Consider the following 22,009-nt stretch of genomic DNA (forward strand, 5'->3'; position numbering starts at 1 on the left):
GCGGCTGAAATAGGGGGAGGGCCCGGGCCGCTCTTAGCTCAGGTGGCCGCTGCCCGCCGGGCGTCCCGCCGTGTGGAGCCGTGCTGCCTGCGAGGTAAGCGGCGGGGTCACCTCTGCTGCTGCCAGGGCGCTTTGGGACCTCTTCCCCGTGGGGTGCTGGGGGTCCCGGCGGGACGGCACGGCACGGCACAGCACAGCCTGGCCCGGCCCGGCGGAGGGCAGCGCGGCTCGGGAGGCGCTGGCAGCTGCGAGGGAAAAGTTTCCTCATGGAAAGGGGACGGACGGGGGGAGGCGGTGCCCGGCGAGCGCTGCCTGTGGGGAGAAGGGGACCGGGAGGCGGCTCGGAGTGACACGGAGCGGAGACCCGGGGTAGGCGCGGGGAGCGGCGGCGGGTGCGCGGTGCCGTGCAGGTTGTTGGCCGGGGGCTGCGGGGAGCTCCCCGCACAGCTCCGGTCCTTCCTCGCCCCTCGCAGCCCGGCAGCCAGCCTGACCTTCACCGGGTGCTGCCGCCGCTGGGGGCTGCGGAGACTCCTCCGCTCCGCGGCGGGGACAGGGGCCCCTTTGTGCCGGAGCCGTGTTGAGCCGCTTCCCACTCTGAAACCGGAGCCGCGGGCGCTGGCAACGCTGTGGCGGAGGGCGGTGAAGCGGCTTCCCAGGACCCCTGGGGGAAGGGGCCTCGCTGGGGCCCAGGCTCGGGGGCTGCACCCCCGTGCTCGGGGGTCCGTGTTGTCGGACCGTGAGCCGGGCTCAGCCCTGCCCTCGCTCGTCCTCTTCCCCTTGTGTGGCTGCCGACAGCGGTCTTGGTGTGCGGGAGGGGGGAGCAGGGTGTGGGGCAGGCGAAGGGGTGCTGCTTGCGGCCGTGTCAGCCGGGCCCTGGCAGGCTGCTGGGGTTACCGTGTCCTCTCTGGCCCAGGGCAGGAAAAAGCTGATAAACATGGAGGGTATTAGTGGGCCTGAACACTTAGTGCTTGAGGAGACAGTCTACGATTTGTCACTGTGTGCGGGAGGAAGGATCAGCGATCTCCGCGAAGCTATTGATAAATGAAGTTAATATGGCCCAAATATATTAACCAGTTTCACTGCTTCCCGTGCCAACTGTGTGTTCTCTGCATGCTTCAGTTCTTCAGGCTTGCAGGAGACTCAGAGCATGGTGGTGAGGGGGAGGTTAGCTGACCATCTCTTTATGCTTGCTCCTGGCCCTAGGATGTAGTCTGGCCTTTTTGTTCACTCTCCTCACCCAGCTGGAGCTCGCTGTCTCCTGAAGGAGGAGATGAGCCCCTTTCCCCTTCAAGTCAACCACTGGTCTCACACAGTGGAATTCCTGATAGGAAGGTAACTGACTGCAGTGCAGAACCTTGCTAGAGCCTCTCACTCCACCCTGGAATTCACATGTCACCCAGAAGTCCCTAAGCGTGGCAATGACTCAGGTCGCTCTGGGTGCGTAATGGGAGCAGAATGCACAACTGCAGTGTGTAGGCTAAAATGACAGGGTCCAGATACTCCTTGCTTCAGGTGTGAGCTGGTCTCGGGGTGGAGCCTGAGTGGAGCTTCTCCCCATGAATTGCATAACTGCACACATTCTTTCGGGCAAGGGTTCACCTTTCTGTGGAGTGTACAACATGCTCTGTGTGAGCCGGAGTCTGTTCTGCTGTGACAGGGTTTTGTGGTATTAATAGTGTTTCACTAGAAGGTCCCTAAAATATATGCTAGATCATTCTTTGATTTGCAGCTTGGAACAGAATGTGTGAGCTGGATCAGCTGCTTGTTGCTCCCCTGTCCTGTGCTTGCTCTATTGTATTGCTTTATTGGCTTTCTTTTTTCTTCTGACCCATGAGTTTGAGCTTCCCTGGCTTGCCTGCACTTGTCCAAGTAAAGACTGTTTTCTCCTTCTCAGGCTGCATAAAGCAGTAAATTCAGTGTGTCAGCGATGTATAGGCTTGAGAACAACTGTCCACTTGGAACTCCATTCTCAAACATCAGTGAGTGAATAAGGATTGTGTGTAACTGAAGTGTGCCAAAATGCTGCAGGTCCTTGGCAGATTCTGTGTGTAATCAAGTCATAAAAGCCTGAAAATCTTACAGACCCAAATTAATTTATTTGCAGGACAATGGTGCTTTTACTCATTATAGGTTATTATGGATTATACAAGAGCTAGCCTGTATCTGCTGGGCTTTCTCTAAATGATCATGAGTTTCAACATAAATATATATATGGAGAGGGAAAGCAAGATTTTGGTTTTAAATGCAGCAGTTCTGTCAGGTATATTTGTAATGTGACTGCTTTTAAGGGATGATAAACTGAGAACATGTTAGTCCCTGCACCGGGGCAACATGAGCTTCTGTTAGAACTCATATCGCCCAGCATGGCAAACACTGTATATTCTTTATTCTGGCCATCTTGAGGGCTGGAGGCTGTTCAGTTTGTTGTTTGAACTATTTGGTCTGTGTCATGGCTGACATCCAGGGATTGAACTGGGGACCTGGAAAGCTAAAAGTATCTGCCTGTAGCCTGAGTGGAAAAAGCTATGCGCTTGATCAGAGAGCATTAATAAACTGCCCCTATTTCTGTCATCAGCTGATCAGTGATGTGTGAATTTGGGCTGCTCTGGAGAGTTTGTGGGGAAATGCCTAAACAATAGGAGAGCTGTGTAAGCCCTTATCTTTTTAAAGCAGACTTTCTGATCAGGCAGGCTATTTTATCACTAGTTACTCAGTGTGATGGGTGTAGAGGGGACTGTGTGACGGGGAACTGTGTCAGAAAGATTAATAAAAAAGCCATAATTCATTAGTCTGAGGGCTTAGTGGGTGGGACAGTAAACAATGGCTGGAAGTTTTAATGAAGAATATGGGATTTTGCCCTTTGAAGACTAATGAAAGAACTTTGCATCCTTGGAGCAGTTAAGGAGCTGTTTAAGAGGTAGCTTTTTGTCCCTAGGTTGTGGTGTGGTGACCACTAATTTAACATCCAAATTCACTGATTGTCTGGCCACAAGTTTTTCCAGCAGCACGAAGTGTAATGTCCATGCAATGCCAGTGGTGCATCCAATGCTGTAATCGTCTAGCTTTTTTTCAGTGATGAGTACATTAGTTTTGTGTTCCTTCAGGCTGAAATGTGGGCTGAAGCCGGGCACTGCCATGAGGCACTATATGTGACTGGCATCTTAATCATACTTGAGTCTTCAGTGGTTTCTCCTGACTGTGAATGGCACGATGGGAAAGACCCTTTCAGACTTGTGACGGTCAGAATCTGTGCATTAAATCTAGTGGCTGTCACTGGGCATTGTAGTTTGTTGAAGAGGCATGTGAGAGATCTCCATGGTACCCGGGGCCTGGATGCAGTCATTAGGCTTGTGTGGGCTTTCATGTTCTTTGTAGGTGGCTGTGGTGGGGCTCTGTTTATTGTGACCTGTCAGTAAGTTTTTCCAGGTTAGAGCAGTTAGAATTGCTGCAGGCAACCCACAACTAAGTGTTAGTAAGTCTTCAGCTTCCTTAGTTCTTGTCCATGCCATGAGCTTGCCCAAGCTGTATCTCTTCTGTTTGCAAGAAGATACGCTAGTTGCCTCCTGGGTTGTTGGAGACATGGTCAGTGTTCTCACTTGCCTGTAGGTGATTATCTGTTGGCAGTAACTTCCTCCTCTCCTCAGTATCCCTGCTCCCAAGCCAAACCTCTCCTGCTCCCGGGAGGGCTGAGCTGTATCAGCTACTGTTAAATAGAGTTCTGAAGTAGGCTTGTGCCTGTCTCTGACAAGGGCAAGAAGCTTCATGGAGGATTGGGAGAATACACAGCATATTTCACTTCTTGAATGATTCTAGGTATTTATTTTTGTTTCTTGGTGTTTTCAGTCAGCTATTTCTTGTACTGGGACTGCTGACTTGTGTGAAAGCCTGGTGCTTACACCACCAGCAATGCAAGTCAAAACCCAGGGTTTTGAGCTGTGGGATAGGAGCTGCTTCAGGAAGCCACTGGGAAGAAATAAACCCCACTGGATTGCTCTGTTTGTGCTTTCTGGTTTAAAAACAACCTCTTAGTGTTCTTTTCTTACATGCCAGGTTGAGTCCAGAGGATCAGAAACTGAGATCATTGCTTTGGCAATGGGCTGAGAAAGCAAATGACTTTCCAGTGATGCTGAACAGTTAAAAATCTATGCTGTGATGTGTGCCCTTTGGGCTGACTGTCCCATTTGCTTGTGTTTTCCTGGGGTCTTGTTGATATGAAGTAAATTACATTAATAGTCCTGTTCGTCAAGCTGAGGTCCAAAAAACTTACTTGAAGAGGCACTACTGATACCACAGAGCAGATTCTGTGCAAATAGTATGAAAGGAGATAAAATTTGCTCCATGACATACAGGATAATGAACTTCAAGAAGAATGCATGAAATACAGTTCTGCACAGTGCAAGCCAGTTCCTAATGGCTGCCCTACTTCACCCTTGTTATCTTCTGACATGGGAAGAATGTCAGAAAGGCACATGAGTATCTTTAGGAATGGAGTACCTACAAAGTGAATCTACCAAACTTCTTGACCCAAGAGATGCTATGAAGGGAATTGAAGTTACTGAATGTTCTCTCCAGTCCACAGATCAAACGCTTTCTTTTTATGTGCCTCATTCCATGAAAGACCCTGTAAAGACTCTGTAAAAGCTGGTCTATAGTTCTGCCAGTTTGTGGTACTGAAGCCTGCCTTACAGTTGTTCTTTATGTTGTTTAGATTTTCCTGTGAGGAAGCAGAAGCAATTGAGTAAACCTGGCTATGGTGGCAAAAGGTGAACAAAGAGCCTTGCCATTGAGTGGAGGAACTGACCACAACATGGAACAGAAGCACTGGGTGTGATGCCTTACCTCGTTCTTCTCCTTTACCATAAGAGCTATTCTAGGACTCAAGCTCATCTTCTTCAGCTCTCACTTTAAATAGTTATTTGTACTCCCTTCTACAGCATGTTTGGGACTCAGAACTGTGAAGGGAACTAGATGAACTTCAGGAATGTTTTGATGATGATCTTTCAGGTCCTTGTCTCCATTAGATGAATATTTGGAAGCAAAGTATTCGCATAATAAACAGCTTTAGTAAATTAGCTTTCATAAGTAAAAGCAGAAACCTGTTTGATATAACCAGAGATAAAGAAATGCAGTACTTCAAATTCATTTGCCATACATTTGCCACACTTGGTCTGAATGACAAAATAATATCTGCCATTCTGCTTCCTCAAAAGGCAGCTAATGGAAAAGGCAGCTATAGGTAAAGTGAAGCCAGAAGCTTCACAACAGCAGCTGGGTAGAAAAACCCACTGTGATTTCCAAATGGGAAGAAGGGGCAGAGAGGGCTGATTGCACAGTAGTCAGATGTCTCCAATCTGGTGAAACAAGAAACACCCAAAAGCTCAGTGTTAGGATGGAGCTAACTGGCTTGTGCCTATAGAAGCTGTTTGATTGCACTGATTGCAGGCTGCTTCCTTAAGACTTCTTAATGCATTCAAGTAAACTCGATCCCTGCTCTTGGGGTTGCAAAGTGATTCAATCACAGGTGAATATTCCATTGACAGGGACTTAGAGGAGTTTGCTCCCCCTGTTCCCAACCACAGGAAACATCCCCAATCACCACCTTCTGTTCCTTTTTTCTTGGCTCAGAGCTGGATGAAGCTGGAGCATTTTGTTCTCTTTGTTCAGATCTTTATATGAACAGCAGTGATCCAAAACTTCTTTACCCAAAGTCTGGTTGGAATTGGGTGGACTGGCAGCTGGGTTACAGGATGGACTGTTGATCTTGCCAGGCACATTACCAGGTAAAAATGTACATTAAATCCTTGGGAAACTGTCTGCATTCAGTGCAGACTGAGACTGCCGAGGAGGGGTATAATAGCTTTGGCTGGAGCTTTGAATACCTATTTATTAATGATTTAGGAAGAAACAGCTTCCAGTTCTTTGGAGTCTGTTGTGATTAAAAGGGAGGTGCTGATTGCAGGTATTTGCTGGCAAGCCCGGTGTTTGTTTGCAGAGGCTGATGCAGCAGGGTAGGAAGAAGTACCAGGCATGTGAAGCAAACAAGTGAAGAGGCTCAGGGAGTGAGACAGCAGAGATTACAGGTTCTCACCATCTACATGGCTTAAAACATTGGCCTGGGAGAAAGGTAAGGCAGGGAGTGTGAGAACTGGGCAGTGGGCATGCAGACTGATGTGTGGAACAAGAGCTATGCTATTCACAGCACTGAGAGAGTAGGCTGGTGTATTGCTGTTCCTGGTAGCTTGCATGTGTCTTTTATTAAGCTACCCACTGATATTTGTAGCTGCCTGTTAAATACATAGACACAGCATACATGTCAAGATTATTCTGACAACTGTCTTAAACATACAAAATGAATATGGCCTGTTGCCCTCTTAGAGTATGGTACCCATGGTCCAACACAGATTTCCTCCTCCTTTTAGCTCTGTGGATATTTGAGATTATAATCCATTTCTTCATAGGAAGAACAACTGGGGGAAAAACAAACACAGACCTTGACAGCCCAATACATTCCTTCACTAACACTGCCTCATATTGTTGTGTTAAGCAGCAGTCTGTGTTCCTGTAATGCTAAAGATCTACATCATTGGAAAAGCAAACAGGATTTCTCCTTATCTTGTGAAACAATTTCTACCTGGTGAAGTTATGTCAGTAAGGAATCTTAACCTTCAGAGCAGTGGCAATGTGCTGGTAGAGCCTGTCCTGTAGCCTTGGCCTCTGAGAACCTGACAGGGAATAGCTACTAAGTGTAGGGAATATTTAATTCTGAATGAACATTTTGAAAGCAGCCTGGGGTTACAGACAGGGGGATGTCTGTCTGCAGTACATTGGCTTGGTCTGAATGTCAAGAAGACCGATATAAAGAAGCTGTAGTCTGAAATAAGAATAAAGCAGTACATATGCTCAGGATGTCAGTCCTTTAAGTTGATCAGGATCTTGTCTGCATTTTAGTACTTCAGTATAATCACAGAGAATTTTGCTAGCAGGCAGAAGCATGATCTCTAGAGAATCACTGTATGGGAGACAGGCTTGCACGTAGCTGAAGTGACCTTTGTGTGCAGTTGCTCTTCAGCCTGGTGTCCCTCTGACCTCTCTCTGCCTGGAGAGATCAGCTGAAGTCTTGCTTGAAACTGCGTTTGACAGCCCTGGCAGGCTTCAGTCCTTAGGGAGTGACTGGAAAGCACTGGCTTCTAGTCCCTTTCCCAGTCAGGTGACTCTACCAAGGGTGTGACCACAGCACTAAGATAAACATCCCTAAAGGAAGTTTTGGGGAATCATCACATTGTTTGGCATCCTATCTAGCTATAGAGAAGAACCAGCCCCTCTTCAGAGGGGTGAGTACACCTGTAAATATCAGACCTCTTCTGTAATGGCAGTGGAGAGCACATCATCAATAGTAATCATTATATAGTCATCATCAATAGTCACTGGTTCAGAGCTATTGGATGTGCACCTCCAGAGATGGTGAGGCTGGAAAGGACATCCCATCTCATGCCCCATTTTTGTTCTCTCCGTCAGGGAGCTTCCTAGCTCTGCTGTACCAGCAGCAGTCCAGTTCATTCCACTGCTGGAGTCGTGTGGAACCTCCTGGCTCCAGCTCTCTAGTTCCATTCTGACACGTTAACAGGAAAAAAACTCCCCAAGGGTTTTCATGCTGCCTGTTCTGTAAGGGGAGGGGGCTGCCATCCTTTTGTGTATTTGTGTTGTTCAGATTGAAATGGTTGTCTGTAGCCTACACCAGAAGTGCCCTGGAGTGAAAACAGTCTCACCAGTGCCTGCTATATACAAAAGTGACTCTGGGAATCCAACAAATTGGCTGCAGAAGTCTCGCATTGCTTCTTTGTGTTAGTTGTTGTCTTGACGTGGAAATAATAGCAGCCCAGTCCTGATGTAAACTCTTGCTTATCTTGGCTTTAAAACTTATATAGAAATTGGTCCATAATAAAAATATGCCTCGACCAAAACCTCAGCTACTGTTCCTGAATAAATATAACTCCACTTGTTCCTACATGTGTCTGCATCCAACATTTGCTGTTGCACTTGGGAAAGGGGATAGGAGTTGGGCAGAAAGTTGTGTCATGCGCAGTGTACAGGCTCTGTTCCTGTGGATGTATTCCTGCAGGGCTGCATGCTCCAGCCCTTGGAGCATTTATAGAGTTCAGAGGCTTGCTCTTGGCAAACTTGGGAAAACAATTGCTTAAAAGGAGTCTCGAGAGGCAGTCAAGCAATGCACAGAAGTGATGCCTTGGGCATTTGGAGGCTGGAATTATTGGAGTGTGGTGTAGAGGGAAGAGGATCTCTGTGGTTTATGTGCCTTAGGAAAAGGTTTCTGAAGAGTGATTATTACTATTGGGTCTAGAAGTTTTATTTGTGGATGAGATGCTGTCTTATTCATGTTGTGCAAGCATGTTACCTTGTAGTGTGTTGCCAGGTTCCCACACCTTTTGAATGGGAAGGTTTGTTTTGAATGGCACGTTGGTCTGAGGGCAGGGATATGTGCTCAGAGATGTGTGACTGACTGGAGCAGGGGTGAGATTAACAACATGGTTAAAGGTGGAAACAGCTCTGCCATGACAAGCCCTGTGGCAGTTCCCTGTGCGGAGCTCAGTACCAGTGAGGCAGTCCTGAACCATTGTGCCTTTCTGCAGCTGAAGACCAAGAGCCATTCTTTGATAACTTAACAGGGAGTTGATAGCAGGTGTGGCCTAATAACTATGTTGGTCATAAGTGAGGGAAGGTATTTGGGGCAAGGAGGGAATACCTTTCTAACAGTGCTAGCAGGAAGGGTTGTAGCTCTGCAGGAGTCACTTGCATGGTTAAGTTTGTCTACCTGATGTTGCTGGTTGTAGTGGTACCTGTGATGCCCTTGTCCATGATCCTGCAGAGGTGTGAAGTTAATAAATGTGTAGTCACTCTTTCCTTCTTCAGAGAGCTTGTCTTGCAGGAGCTGCAATGAGGTCTCAAGTAGCTCTTAACTGTGAGAGCCGACAGAGGAAGGTGGGGAGGTAGGGATAAACATTCCTTTGCCCTGTAAATATGATCTGCTAGATAGCCTCCTATTAGCAGAGGTGGCAGCAGCATCAGGAGTCTTGTACATGGTGCTGACTCACAGGTAATTCTAGTTTACCCAGTATAACTTCAGCTATATGCTTATACTGTCCAGGCTCTGCCAGCCATCCTGAATCATGTGGTCATGGTCATAGAATGGTTTGGGTTGGAAGGGATCGCCTAGTTCCAACCCCCTGCCATGGACAGGGACACCTTCCCCTGGACCAGGTTGCTCAAAGCTCTGTCCAGCCTGGCCTTGCTATATCCACAAGGTAACCCTGTCATCTGTGCTGCAAAGCAACCTCTAGGCTCTGGCATCTGTAACTCAAATATTTGCTTTTCCTGGCAAACTCAGGTTTTCCTTGGTCTCAAGCTCTTGGTGGCTCACAGCACGTAAGGTGTTTTGGGAATAACTAGACATGAAGGGGCAGAATGACTATCTATCTGCTCTTCCAGGGCTCAGGATGACAGCAGCAGCTGTTATTCAGCCTCTGTGTGCAGTACCAAGTCCTTCCCCATGTCTGCACGCGTTTCCAATTTGATCTGATGACTGACACAGGCTCATGGAGAATATGAAGTCCAGAAAAAGCCTGGCAGAAAAGGGTCCTCCTTCTTTGACCTTTTTGTTTCCACCAGGCTAGATCTTCCTGCACTTCTATAAAGTCTATACAACTGCTATGGAACTATGTATTTGACTGGCTGCTACTCAGGTCATGGAGATTTGCCTGCAGAAATGCTAGACTACTTTATTGTATTCTCTCACCTAACTCCTGTGCTGATGATTGCAGGATAGCCTTAAGCTGTGGGATACTTTGCCACATGATATTGTGGATGCTGAAACCTCCTGTGGCTTCAAAAGCACATTGAAGAAATGAACAGAAGAGGAATCCATTGAGTGTTGCTAAATTCATAGGTGCCACATCCAGCTCGGGAAGTTGCTGTCAACAAATGGTTAGAGGCTTGGAGAGTATGCAGGGAGGCAGCATGTATGCTTGCTCTGTTCTCAAAGCAAGGGAAGGCATCTGCTTTTGGCTGCTGTCTACAGGGGCTATGAGAGCCCTTAGTCTGATCCAGCACAGCTACTACTGTTTTTCAGAGCCTGCTGATCTTAATGATAGTAAATCCAGTTATTTGGGTCTGGAACTCCTCAGGAGTATGGCTCAAATTTGAATGTGGAAACTGCAGAAAGAACAGATGCAGAGGGGTTTTGTTGGCTTTTTGCTTGACTGTCCCTCAAGTGAACAAGTACACTGTGATTCACAGCAGCTTTCCACTTCTACCCCCAAATCCGAGCACTGCGTAGTCAGCCTGAACTGGAAACCAGAGATGGAAGGCATGTTTGTGATTCATTGCTTCCTGATAAAGTGGGGATGGGGATGGGGGTGTGGCATGGAAAAACTGATACAGCCTTCACATGTCATACCCATTGATCTGTGTCTTCACTGGTAGAAAGAAAGAAGGGGTCTGGGGCAGTTTTAAGTCTATTTTTTACATCAGTGTTAATGAAGTGGGTTTAATCCAGGCAATTCGAGGAATGTTCAGTCTGGTTTATTGGGGCCACTGGGAAGTCTTAGAAGGTTTGTGATGAGTTATAACCTTTTATCCAGTAGCCTGGATCATCCTTAAGTGTCCCAACTCTTCCCCCCCCAACCCCTTCCTCACCAAAGGTAACTAGCCTGCAGTAGCCTGATCTGTTTTTCTTTACCTCTTCCACTTTCCCTGCCTTCTTTCACTTCTCCTTCAAAATTGGCTTAATGTCTGGCTAAAAATCCCCATTCCAGGTTTTGCAGTTTCTGCTCTCAACTGTGTTAGCTCTCAGTTGCCATCACCTTCCAGCCTCAGCCAAGTGGATGTTGCTGACTGAGAAGAAGGGGTTTTTGCTTGTCTGTTTTTTAAACAAATAGACTTTTAACATTGAAGTAAAACTTCAGGGAAGTGAATGTGAGATAAACAAAAATGCCTCTTTCTGCCCTTGCTTCCCTTATCCTTTGCAGGCCTTTTACTTCCCTTTCCTCTGTAGAAAGTTACCTATATCATAAGGGCAAAATAAAACATTTCTAAGAAGCTGATGGGGACAGCTTACAGAACCAAGCGACAAAGGAAGCTCTGCTGGTTGAGAGCTGCATCCTACCAGGGCAGTGCTAGGTGCTCTGATCTTAAAAGGACTCTAGACCAGAATATGAATTCTAGTGAGTTTTGGTTTTGTTTCTTAAATGTAGGGTTATCAAGTTCTTTGTCTTGAATACAAATCCTCTTCCTCTTTAGTAAAAAGAAACTGGAGAAAGTGCATGAGTCTGTCCTTCCCTTTTCCTTCCAAAGCCAGCTGTATGTAAAAGGGTGCACAGCAGTGAATGGAAGTGGTGGGGTTGCTAAACTGGACACCATGCAGTGAAGGGGGACCAAGCCCCATGTATGGTGCCTGGGGAGCGCTTATTTTCAGCCTTTCTGGCCTGAGCTGTCCCTTTGCTCAGCTGTTGTGATGGTACCTTTCCTGCACAGTGCTGTCATGCCGCCCCAGTGTTTCTATTTTCACTCTCTCTGGGGTTAGATCTTGTGACACAAGGATTTGGCATCTCTCCTACGTGCTGGAACGTGGCATCTTGGGAGGCACAGTGGCTGCAGCTGCTATATCAGAGGGTGCCCCTCCTAGTAGCTGGCAGAAGGGGGACGCCCCTAGGGTTGTGATGCATCAGACCAGGCAGCATCCCTGCAGAGCAGCAGCAGGGTCTAATCATGCTCATCTTTGTGTCTTCCAGCCTTTTTGAGGGAATTTGAAGAGTTTGGGACGTCCTTGCTAGCTGCCCACCGCTTCCCTGCGGCATCTCGCTTTCAGCTTTCAGGTATGTACTTACTGGGGACAGGAGTAGAGTTGCATGCCCTGGAGGCATGTACGATAACTTTGCAGCCTGCTGAGGAGTAGTGGTAGGGAGGGAGGACAGGGACATGGTGGCATGGGTGGAGGTATTTTTCAGGTTTCAAGGTTGATGCTCTTGAATGTCACGTCCCATTTAACAACTTGCTTCAGTGACTGGAACTCAGCCTTTGGGAGGAACCCAGAGGAACAGCATTAATGTATTTCTGACACTCTCCATGAGATGAGACTGATCAAACAGAGCCAAACTGTTTCCAGGAGACATGCAGGAAATCCCTGCATTCTGTTCTGGGATGCTTCATGGTGCGGCTCATGTCACTGAGAAGGGTTTGTGGGAGGTGGGAGATGTGGACTCTCAACCTGATCTTCATCTCTGCTTGTTCTCTTTGGGCTGGCAGAATGAGCAGATACCTCTCTGGGGTGTGAGGGAAGCTTTTTATAACTAGGAATGTGCAAGAGGAGAAGTGGCAGCAAAGGACATCTCTGCTGCATTAACCCGGCACTGCCTAGAATGGCATTGCATGCAAGTGACTGGGCTTGGGCCTTTTTCAATACTCCCTCTCTCATTCCTGTACAAAAGCAACCCTGAACCTCTCCCTGAGGAATCATAGAATAGTTTGTGTTGGAAAGGACCTTAAGATCATCCAGTTCCAACCCCCCTGCCATTTGCAGGGACACCTCACACCAAACTATGTCACTCAAGGCTCTGTCCAATCTGGACTTGAACACTGCCAGGGATGGAGCATTCACAACCTCCCTGGGCAACCCATTCCAGTGCCTCACCACCCTTACAGTAAAGAACTTCTTCCTTATATCCAATCTAAACTTACCCTGTTTAAGTTTTAACCCGTTACCCCTTGTCCTGTCACTACAGTCCCTAATGAAGAGTCCCTCCCCAGCATCCTTACAGGCTCCCTTCAGATACTGGAAGGCTGCTATGAGGTCTCTGTAGTGATGCACCATTTCAGGAACAAACTGGCAGTGCAGCCTAGCACAGAGTTCTGAGACAACAGAGGATGAGATGAAGCTCTTACATTCTAGCCTAGATTTTGAGCCTAATAGAATCCCATAATCAACGAGCCTGGAAAAGACCTTTAAGATCATCAAGTCCAAGCATTACCCCAGGACTGCCAAGACCACCACTGAACCATCTCACTGAGGAGAGCTCAGTATAAGGAAAACCCCTTTCTCCAGGCCTGTTTCTGGGGAAGCAGTGCTGCTGGGGAACCATGATGTGTGCTGCAGGGCCCTTTGCCTGGGTATGTCCCAGCATGTTTCTGTAGCTCTGCTCAAGCCCAGCTCAGCTGGTGGGCAGCTTATAGGGCTCCTCCCCATTCAAGACATGCCAGCCTGCTGACTGCTCAGCCTTGTCTGCCTCAGTCGGTAGTTGTAATCCTGTAATCCTGAGTCACACTGGGAAGCTGGAGTCCTCTCCATTGACAGAAGAATTACTTAGTCTTTCAAGGCACATTTTAATAGCTTTAGCTACCTCACTTCTGTAGCTTTTGCTACTCTCTTGAGGGCCTTGGTTAAGCAAAGAATCTCTACAGAGATGTCTGGTGCTGCTGAAGGGTTCATCGGCATCTCCACTGCTGCATTCACCAGCATCTCCAGTGTCTGTACAGCTGAGGTTTAGCAAGATTGTCTTCTACACCATCCTTTCCCAATGTGCATGGAGAGAGGGGGCAGGTCCAGTCCTGGGCATTGCTGCTGGGTCAAGCAGTGTGCTACTGGAGGTGCAGTGGTGCCGGTACTTGCTTGCAGGGCAGTAAGTTGGGCTCCTCCAGCTCCAGGGGTCACGGAGAGCTGCGCTCTCTGCCAAGGCTCAGCCTGTGCTATGTTAGAAATCACTTTTCTCTCTTCTCAGCTTAACTGAAATCTGCAAAGATTCTCTGCTGCAAGAAAACGGGGGTGATGTCATCAGAAGATGATGCTGGTGGGGAGGCTCCTGGGGGCAGCTTCTGGGAGGTAAGGAAAGATAATGGGAGTCTGAGGGAGGGAGGAATGTTTTCTGACCTCCCACCAGTTAGAGCAGTTAGAAGGCTGAGACTTAAGTTCCTGGGTGACATGATGTTCCTGGGGAGTAGGAGGGAGGAACTGTGGGGAGGCTTAGGAACACAGTGTGTTACTGCAGGGAAGAGGTGACCCTTGCCTCCACAGATGCTGTGGAATGGGAGTTCCTTGGTCAGCTGACACTAATCTGAGTGGGCAGAGAGGCAAGCAAAGCATCTTGTTGTCTACTCTCCACTGCTGTGCGTACCTGAGAGAGTGCCAGAGGAGGGTCTGAGTTCAGCTGCCATGTTCCCTGCCCATGCAGTGACTGAAACTGCTGCTATCTTATGTGAAGGAACATGGAAGTCAGTACAGGATAAGTGATGATGCTCTGTGACATTTCAGGCTGGAAACTACAGGCGGACAGTGAAGCGTGTGGATGATGGGTACCGGCTCTGCAATGACTTAATCTCCTGCTTCCAAGAACGAGCCAAGATTGAGAAGAACTATGCCCAGCAGCTAACAGAGTGGTCCCGTAAGTGGAGGACCACGGTGGAGAAAGGTAAAGCTGACAGGTTGGACTGGGAGCAGGATGCAGTCATTGCATTCTCTTCCTCGAGTGTCACCTCTTACTGAGGTAATGCTGTTTCCTTGGGGGACAAGCTTCCCTTCTCCACAAAGAGGGTGACTTTCTTGGGTGTCTGTGTTTTTGTAGCTAGTCCTCTGATTCTGTTGGAGAGGTGTTCTCTATATTACCAGGTATTTGGGTACAAAAAAAAAACCATTAGTATCTATTTCTTTAGTTTGGCATTTCCTTGGGCAGCCCAAGTCTTAAATCAAGCTGCAGATCTCCCCTTTTAAGCACAGCTTGGCTGTCTTGCTGCCTCCTCCTCCAGAGAGAGAGAGAGTAGCTATTAATGCTGGGATGTAGTGGCAGTGGGCTGAAACTGATAGCATCTCCCAAACAAATGGGAAACGGTGGAAAGGTGCTTCAAAGGACATGCTGGTCTTGGAAGCAGAAGCTAGCCTCATAGTGCTGTTATCTATCCAGAAGCTCAGGCTGGAAACCTCCTGGCCAGCACCATGTGGGAAAGCTAAGCCTGCCCAAAAGTAGTAGCAGTCAGCTGTAACAGCCAGTTTAGATGCTGCCTGTTGGGTCTGTGTGGAGACCAGTCAATGCTGTCTTGTGTGATGGGGGAGAGTTAAGGAAGTGACTCCATACTGATACATGTGTGTAGGAGGAAAAGAATCTGCCTTCTCCTCTGTAGGCAGGAGGTGTAAGAGCCCCTCTGGTGCTTGTTCCTGCAGGTCCACAGTATGGAACACTGGAGAAGGCCTGGCATGCCTTCCTGACAGCTGCAGACAAACTGAGTGAAATCCACTTGGCTGTCCGGAACCACCTGGCTGGGAAAGACTCGGATAAGATCAAGGCCTGGCAGAAGGAGGCCTACCACAAGCAGATGATTGGAGGCTTCAAGGAGACAAAGGAGGCAGAGGATGGATTCCGCAAGGCCCAGAAACCATGGGTGAAGAAGATGAAAGATGTGAGCAAAGTGTGAATGGAGAAGCAGGAATAAGGGCACTTGAGGTGGCTGCCTGCTGTAGGAGCCACTGGGAAAACTGGGTTTAGCCAGAGTGGCAGAGAATGCCAGAGGGAGGGATGTCTTCATAGAATGGTTTGGGTTGGAAAGAACCTAAAGATCATCCAGTTCCACCCCCCTGCCATGGGCAGGAAAGCCTCACACTAGGCCATGTCACCCAAGGCTCTGTCCAGCCTGGCCTTGAACACTGACATGGGCAGAACATTTACCACTTCTTTGGGCAACCTGTGCCAGTGCCTCAGCACCCTCACAGTAAAGAGCTTCTTTACATCTAACCTGAACTTCCCCTGTTTAAGTTTAAAACCGTTGCCCCTTGTCCTACCACTGCAGTCCCTCTCCAGCATCCTTGGTGGTCTCGTGTTCTTGATGGGTTTGTAGCTTTCTTATGTGGGAAGACTTTGGTAACGGGTTCTGTATTCAGTGAGCACTGAAAAAGAGCTCATTTGGAGGTACCTCTTCCCTTTGGAGCATGGTTTAGTAAATGCCAAGTAGGCATTCCTGTTACATTGTCCTGAAATGACTGCTGCCAACACTAACAAATATTAACATGCCCTCTCTGAGTAATGCAGTATCAATGCGGTCAGGCTCATGGCTTTCTCTGCATCCTCCTCCTACACACAGGTGGAGACATCGAAGAAAAACTACCATGCAGCTCGGAAGGAGGAGAAAACAGCACATACAAGGGAGAACCACGCCAAGGCAGACTCCTCTGTCTCACAGGAACAGCTACGCAAGTTGCGGGACCGTGTGGAGAAGTGCACTCAGGAGGCTGAGAAGGTGAGCGAGTGGTGTTGTGTGGATGTGGGTCACAAGGATATTCCTTAAGGAGGAAGCACTGGTGGTAACATCACTCAGAAATGACTCCTGCTGAAGCCTGTAAGAAGGGGTGAGATCCCACTGTGTTGAGGTTTTAGTGAGTTGGGCTGAGACTTAACTAAGGCAAAGTTCTCTCTGTCTTTGGTGTTAGGGAATGTGTAATTTATAAGTAAATAAAGCAGGGGATTTGGTGGGTGGGAACTGCAGAGCTGCAGTTTGTGCTACCAAAAGTGGATGGTTTGTCTGCCCACAAGAGAGAAAGTGTGGAAGGTCCTCTATGGAAGAGGGTGGTAAAGAACAAGGAACTTCCAAGAGCATTAGGAGAGCAATGGGCTGGGATAGCAGCTCTGGGATTTCCTCTTTCTGTGGTGTATTTATTCAGCAGTGCAGGGGGGAAAATCATCCTTGTCAGCTCTAAGGCAGAGCAGGGTGACATCAAGGCACACGTCTCACTACCGCTGTCCTCCTGGGTTAATACAGTGCAAGGATCAATACGAGAAGATGCTGGAAGAGCTGAACCGTTACAATCCCCGCTACATGGAGGACATGGAGCAAGTGTTTGAGGGCTGCCAGGAAGCGGAGCGCAAGCGGTTGTGCTTTTTTAAGGAGATGTTACTGAATCTGCACCAACATCTCAACCTCTCCACCAATGAAAGGTACCAGCCCTGCTGCAGGAGGGAATTCTGCCAGCCTGGGGTGTCCTGGGCTCTGGTGAGAGGTGCCAAGTCTGGTCTCTGGGAAGGGGAGCTGCCTGCTTGCGTTTGCCAGGTCGCGCTCCTTCCCCTTCCAAGTGTGAACTGGCATTTGGTTCCATTAGACTGACCAGTGCTGATCTCAGACAGTGCCAGGCTCCTCAGAGAGGATTCTTTCTGCTTCTGAAGCCTTCCCCTTCCACTACTACTGTGGGTGTGCTTCTGTGCTATGAAATGCCTCCATGTTACTATATGTAATCCCAGCCTGAGGGTTGCAGCTCTGTTGCCTTCTAGTACCTATAGTTGTTACACCCATTCTGCCCTGAGTAAAGAGACCTTTTGTGAGATAATGACAACCATAAGCCCATGAGTTGCCCTTCAGTAGGGAGTACACAGGGGAAATGAGTGCAGCCAAAAATCTTTTGTGCTTCTATACTTTTAAAGTGGAAGCAACAAATCTGAGCCACCTCCCTGTCTGTGTGCAAGAATATGCCAGGCTCTTTCAGTGCTCACTTCTTGTTAACAACTGCCACACCAAACAAGCCTGTCCTGCTTGCCAGGCCAACTCCCCTGTAAGGGTGGCTCAGAACAGGTGCTGCTCCAGCATCCTTGATTCTGTAGGATGCTCTGTAATTGAGCATGAGGTTATGCTCTTCCTTCCTATTTGGCTTTTGGGAAACAGGGATGTGGTTATTGGTGGTTCTGTCTGTTCCTGCTCATAGCTTTCATGCGTTGTATCGAGATCTTTACCAAGTCATCATGGCTGCAGACAACCAGGAGGACCTCAAGTGGTGGCGCAACACTCACGGACCAGGCATGGCGATGAACTGGCCTCAGTTTGAGGTGATGCAGCATTCTAGAGCGTAGTTTTACTACTTCCAAACATTCAGCTGCTTTACTGGGACTGGGGGGTTGTTGCTGTGCTGGAAAGTGCACGTCTTTGCTTGGCAGACTTAGGATGCTGGGCTCTTTTTTGTTGTGTTGCAAGCTCTCTGGTGCCCCAAGTGACACATGCAGCCCTGCCAAGGTGCAAATACTCCAGCCATCCAGCTGCAAGGTCAGGGAACAGGAATTGGTGTTTAGGGCTTTGGAACAAGATCCTGTTGTAATTTTCTCATGGGCCCTCTTGCTGCACACTGGGATTCAATGGGAGTGAGCCTGCAATGGCAGCAAGGCCATGTGTCTGACACAACTGAAGTATGACCTGGTGTTCTGTCCTTCTGTACTGGTCAGAAAAGATGTACAGAGCTTTTGTATTAGAGCGGCTTGATGGAATTACTGCTTTTCCGTGAGCAGGAATGGTCCCTTGAAAGCCAGCGGCCCATCACCAAGAAGGAGAAAAGTGGAAAGATGGCTGATGATGTCACCCTGACCAGCATTCTGCCAACACGGGATGGGGTTGTCTCACAGACCCCTCTGCAGATAAGGCAGAGGTAAGGGCTAAAATCCAGGATATGTCAGGTTAAGAAGAGTACCTGCCTAGGATCATGGATGGGTTGGATTGATGGGAGTGATCTCTTCTTCAGCTTCCTGTCTCTTGCCCATCCCACTTTAGGAAAGACAGGGTAGAAAAGTGGCTTTAGGGTAGCTGCCTTCTTTTTGTCTAGTGTTTTACTGCCTCCCAGTGCATACTTGTCCCCTGGCATGGTGCTGAGCACTACCTGACAAGTCTGGTATAGCTGCTTCCCTTGCCAGGAAGCAAGCTGGAGAACAGGGAGAGGCTGAAGAGACTCTGCATGTCTTACAGTTCCAGCAGCCATCCTGCTTTAAAATGTGAACTCTGACCAAAGTGAACTGGCCAGGAAGGAGTGGGGATATAGAGATGTCTCAAGGCCACTGCTGTATTTCACAGTCTGTTGGATTCAGGGGCCTTATTTGCCAATCTGCAGGTTTTCCTATCAAGAGGAGCAGAACAGTCTCTTCTGTGACAGCCTGAGGGCACCCGCCCATGTGAAGTTAGTATGGACATAGCCTTTTCAGGGGTTTTTGGGTTCCAGGTGCCTGTCCTCTGCTGCTCTTCCCCTCTGCTCTTGTTCCTGACTTGGAAAACAGCATTTCAGACATTTCTTTGGGATGGGAGATATGTTTTTTTCCTGTCTTATTCATGGCTGGAATAACTCTGGACATAGCTGGGCTCTCCAATTAGGACTGGCCTTCCTTGTGTGAGAGGGCCTGCTAGAGGAGGATGAGGTTATAGTGTGTATGTGTAAAAATACTTTGGGAATGGGTTACCCTCCTGCCCCTCAGGGCTCTAATGCTGCCATGCTTTCAACCAGATCTAGGATTTCTTGGGATCTCTCCTCCCTGTTCACCCTCACTTGGCTGCTGGGGCTCTCTTGCACCTTATTCTATAGCACAGCAGTCTTGGCAGGAGGAGTGAGGGTGGTGTGTGGTTCAGAAGGAGTTGGGTGAGAGCTGATTCTACTCACAACCATCTTGTCCCCTCTCTCCTTCCACATGCAAAGCGGAGGGAAGGAAGACATTTCAGAGTGGTCAGATGAGGACACTCCCAAGAAGTGCCTGGATGCCAACGGGCATGAGGAAGACATAAAGGTACCAGGTGTACGGGTACGAGCGCTCTATGATTACACAGGACAGGAGTCTGATGAGCTGAGCTTTAAAGCAGGTACAGAAGCACTAACCTCTTACTAACATTATACTGTCCTCACTTGGGCTGACTGAATGATCTGAAACACTCTCTAAGAACCAGATGTCCCCTTGAAAACTGATATTCTTTTCCTGGCCTGACCCATTGCCAGCTCTTTTGAGGTGGATGATACACTGGGAAGTCCTGCAGTCTTAGTTCTTAAGACTGAGACAGTGAGGCCATCTCAAAAGAGACTGCCTAGGCCTTGGTCACAGTGTAGGGAGAGCAGACCCCAAATGGGTGAAATTGATCCTTTGTGCCTACTCTAAGGCATTTATTCTGCCTTGTATCTTGAGACTTTATTAAATGCTTCTCCCTTGTGCCACTGATACAAAAATTCTGTAGGTGCTGTGTATTGTCCTTTGAAGTAACCAGAAGATGGATGTTGTCTGAGAAGGCTCAGATAACTGACATGCACTACTGAAGGCAGAATTCAGTTGGCAAAAAAAACATTGCAAACCACTGCTTAAAATGGGTATCTTGAGAGTGGACATCCTGGATCTCAGCAGAGGATTGAGTGGGAGAGAATGTTGGAGCAACAGACCCCTTCCCTTTTTCCTTCAATTCAATTTAGCTTGTATATGTCCTCTTTTCTAACTCCAAGAGGACATCTGGATCTTGAGAGTGTCTCTTGTCATCTTGCTTGGTTTGAGTCTTACATGGTATCTCTGTCCTATACCTCTCCAAAATACACCCATTTTGAAAAGGCACTGAAGTCCCTCAGTAGCAGGGGCTTGTGCCTGAGGCCAGTATCTATGCCGCAGTGTTACCGTACTAGTAAATGTCCTAACATGAACTTGTTGCTTTAAAGTATCGTACAATATGGGTGTTCTACAGCTTGACTTTCTCTCTTTCTACCCAGCAGATGTAATGAGGCATGACTGGATAGTCATCCCGTTTGAATCTGCTCTGAGCAGCATGCACCATAGGGCTTAAGCTTGACAGCCAACAACTTGTTTTCTGTGCCTCTGCCAGTGTGGGATGTGCCTACTGATGCAGTCAGATCTCCCTCTCTGGCAGAAGTATGACCTTCTACTGGTGGAGAAGGGGACCTTCCTGCTCCTTCCCAAAGTAGATGGGGAAAGGTTAAAAGCCTTTCCTGGTCCTAGTCTGGGAAACAAGTTGGTTCCATGCCTTGCTGGCCAAACCAGACACTTCATCATGGAATAGGCATTTTTGGTCCTAACAGCCAGAGCTTAGCAGCCTCTTACATTTCCTCCCCACCTGCTATAGAGAAGCCACTAAGAAATAAACCTCTGAGATCCCTGTGATCTCTCTGGCTTGTAAACACATCCCTCTGGAGGGAGGAAAGCAGAAATATAGGGCACAACAATATTTCTGATGTTGAACAACAGAAGTGAAGATCTGTTTCTTGTTCCTTGGCCTGGAGGGTGATACTAAGCATAGATCCTAAAGAAGTCAGTAACTCTGGCTTTGATTAAACTGTGCAGAATGATAGAGTGTGCTAAGGAGAAAAAAATGTGGTGATTCAGACCAAAAGGTCTTGCTTTTTATCACCTCTTCTGAGGTGAGGAAAATGCCATGCTGTCTTTCTCAAAACTGCTTCCTAATGACCATTTCTGCTTTTAGGTGAAGAATTAATGAAGATCAGTGAGGAAGATGAGCAGGGCTGGTGCAAAGGCCGACTTCTCACTGGCCAAGTTGGACTTTATCCTGCTAACTATGTTGAGAAAGTTGGGTCATGATTGCTACTGCCCTGCTTAGTGTCTCACAGCCATACCAGCATCTCCTGCAGAGGTCACTGGGTCACTGCTGGCCCCAGTCCACCTTTGCAGTATATCCAGCAACTTCTGGACTTTGAGGGCATGTATTCCATGTAACTAATGCTTTATTTTAAATGCCTAGGCCTGTAGGGATTTTCTAATAAATAAACAAGGATGAGTAAAGACTTCTTTGGCTGTAAGCACTATAAGAGTGCAGAAGGGAACAGATCCTCTTGCCTTGCTCTCAGTGAAAAAAGATAAGAAACACAGGCAACTCCTCAAAAGGGAGCAAGTAAACTTCCTTGGCTTCACTGCACATGTATCCATAGCCCTGCCCCCAAGCTTCCTGTTCAAGGAACTTTGGATGTGCAGTGTAATAGGGAACTCGTGGTATTGCTTCCCCTTTTTGGTTCAGTCAAGCTGACTGGCACAAATCTATTTATTCTCCCACATCTTTCAGAAGTCTTCAGTATCCTTCACCTGCAGCTTTGGTTCCCCTGGTAAAGCAGCTCATATAACTGATACAGATTTAACAATCTCTGTGTCTCCTCCCAGAGTCCTCATATTTATTGGGATAGCCCCAGGAATGAATGATAGTGTAGCTTGGGGCCAGGGAAAAG

General features: G+C 48.0%; 1 protein-coding gene across 4 annotated transcripts; it reads left to right on the forward strand.

Annotated features, from left to right (window-relative positions):
- On the forward strand, nt 1–21,574 carry PACSIN3 (protein kinase C and casein kinase substrate in neurons 3). 4 transcript variants are annotated; one of them, XM_061462181.1, is made up of 12 exons: nt 1–94; nt 11,802–11,885; nt 13,785–13,885; nt 14,315–14,471; nt 15,218–15,453; nt 16,132–16,287; nt 16,807–16,982; nt 17,741–17,861; nt 18,315–18,451; nt 18,908–18,973; nt 19,484–19,644; nt 21,256–21,574. In XM_061462181.1, exons 3-12 carry the CDS (start codon nt 13,832–13,834, stop codon nt 21,369–21,371), a joined length of 1,380 nt encoding a protein of 459 aa, XP_061318165.1. In that variant the 5' UTR covers nt 1–94; nt 11,802–11,885; nt 13,785–13,831; the 3' UTR covers nt 21,372–21,574. The 4 variants fall into 4 exon arrangements, with proteins under 4 accessions (XP_061318165.1, XP_061318166.1, XP_061318167.1 ...); XM_061462182.1 differs by lacking the exon at nt 1–94 and adding an exon at nt 314–369; XM_061462183.1 differs by lacking the exon at nt 1–94 and adding an exon at nt 1,419–1,437.
- The last annotated feature ends 435 nt before the right edge of the window (nt 21,575–22,009 follow it).

Source organism: Pezoporus flaviventris, unplaced genomic scaffold (genome assembly GCF_033815535.1).
Source record: "Pezoporus flaviventris isolate CSIRO_AGI_PZ_B2104156 unplaced genomic scaffold, CSIRO_AGI_Pfla_v1 ptg000035l, whole genome shotgun sequence".
NCBI classification, from domain to species: Eukaryota; Metazoa; Chordata; class Aves; order Psittaciformes; family Psittacidae; genus Pezoporus; species Pezoporus flaviventris.

What these genes read in the sequence shown, in the direction of transcription:
- PACSIN3 (XM_061462181.1), top strand. Translation starts at nt 13,832, where the DNA reads ATGTCATCAGAAGATGATGCTGGTGGGGAGGCTCCTGGGGGCAGCTTC. An exon ending in GCACTCAGGAGGCTGAGAAG is followed by an intron (nt 16,288 to 16,806) that starts GTGAGCGAGTGG and finishes GGGTTAATACAG; the next exon opens with TGCAAGGATCAATACGAGAA. An exon ending in TGAACTGGCCTCAGTTTGAG is followed by an intron (nt 17,862 to 18,314) that starts GTGATGCAGCAT and finishes TTCCGTGAGCAG; the next exon opens with GAATGGTCCCTTGAAAGCCA.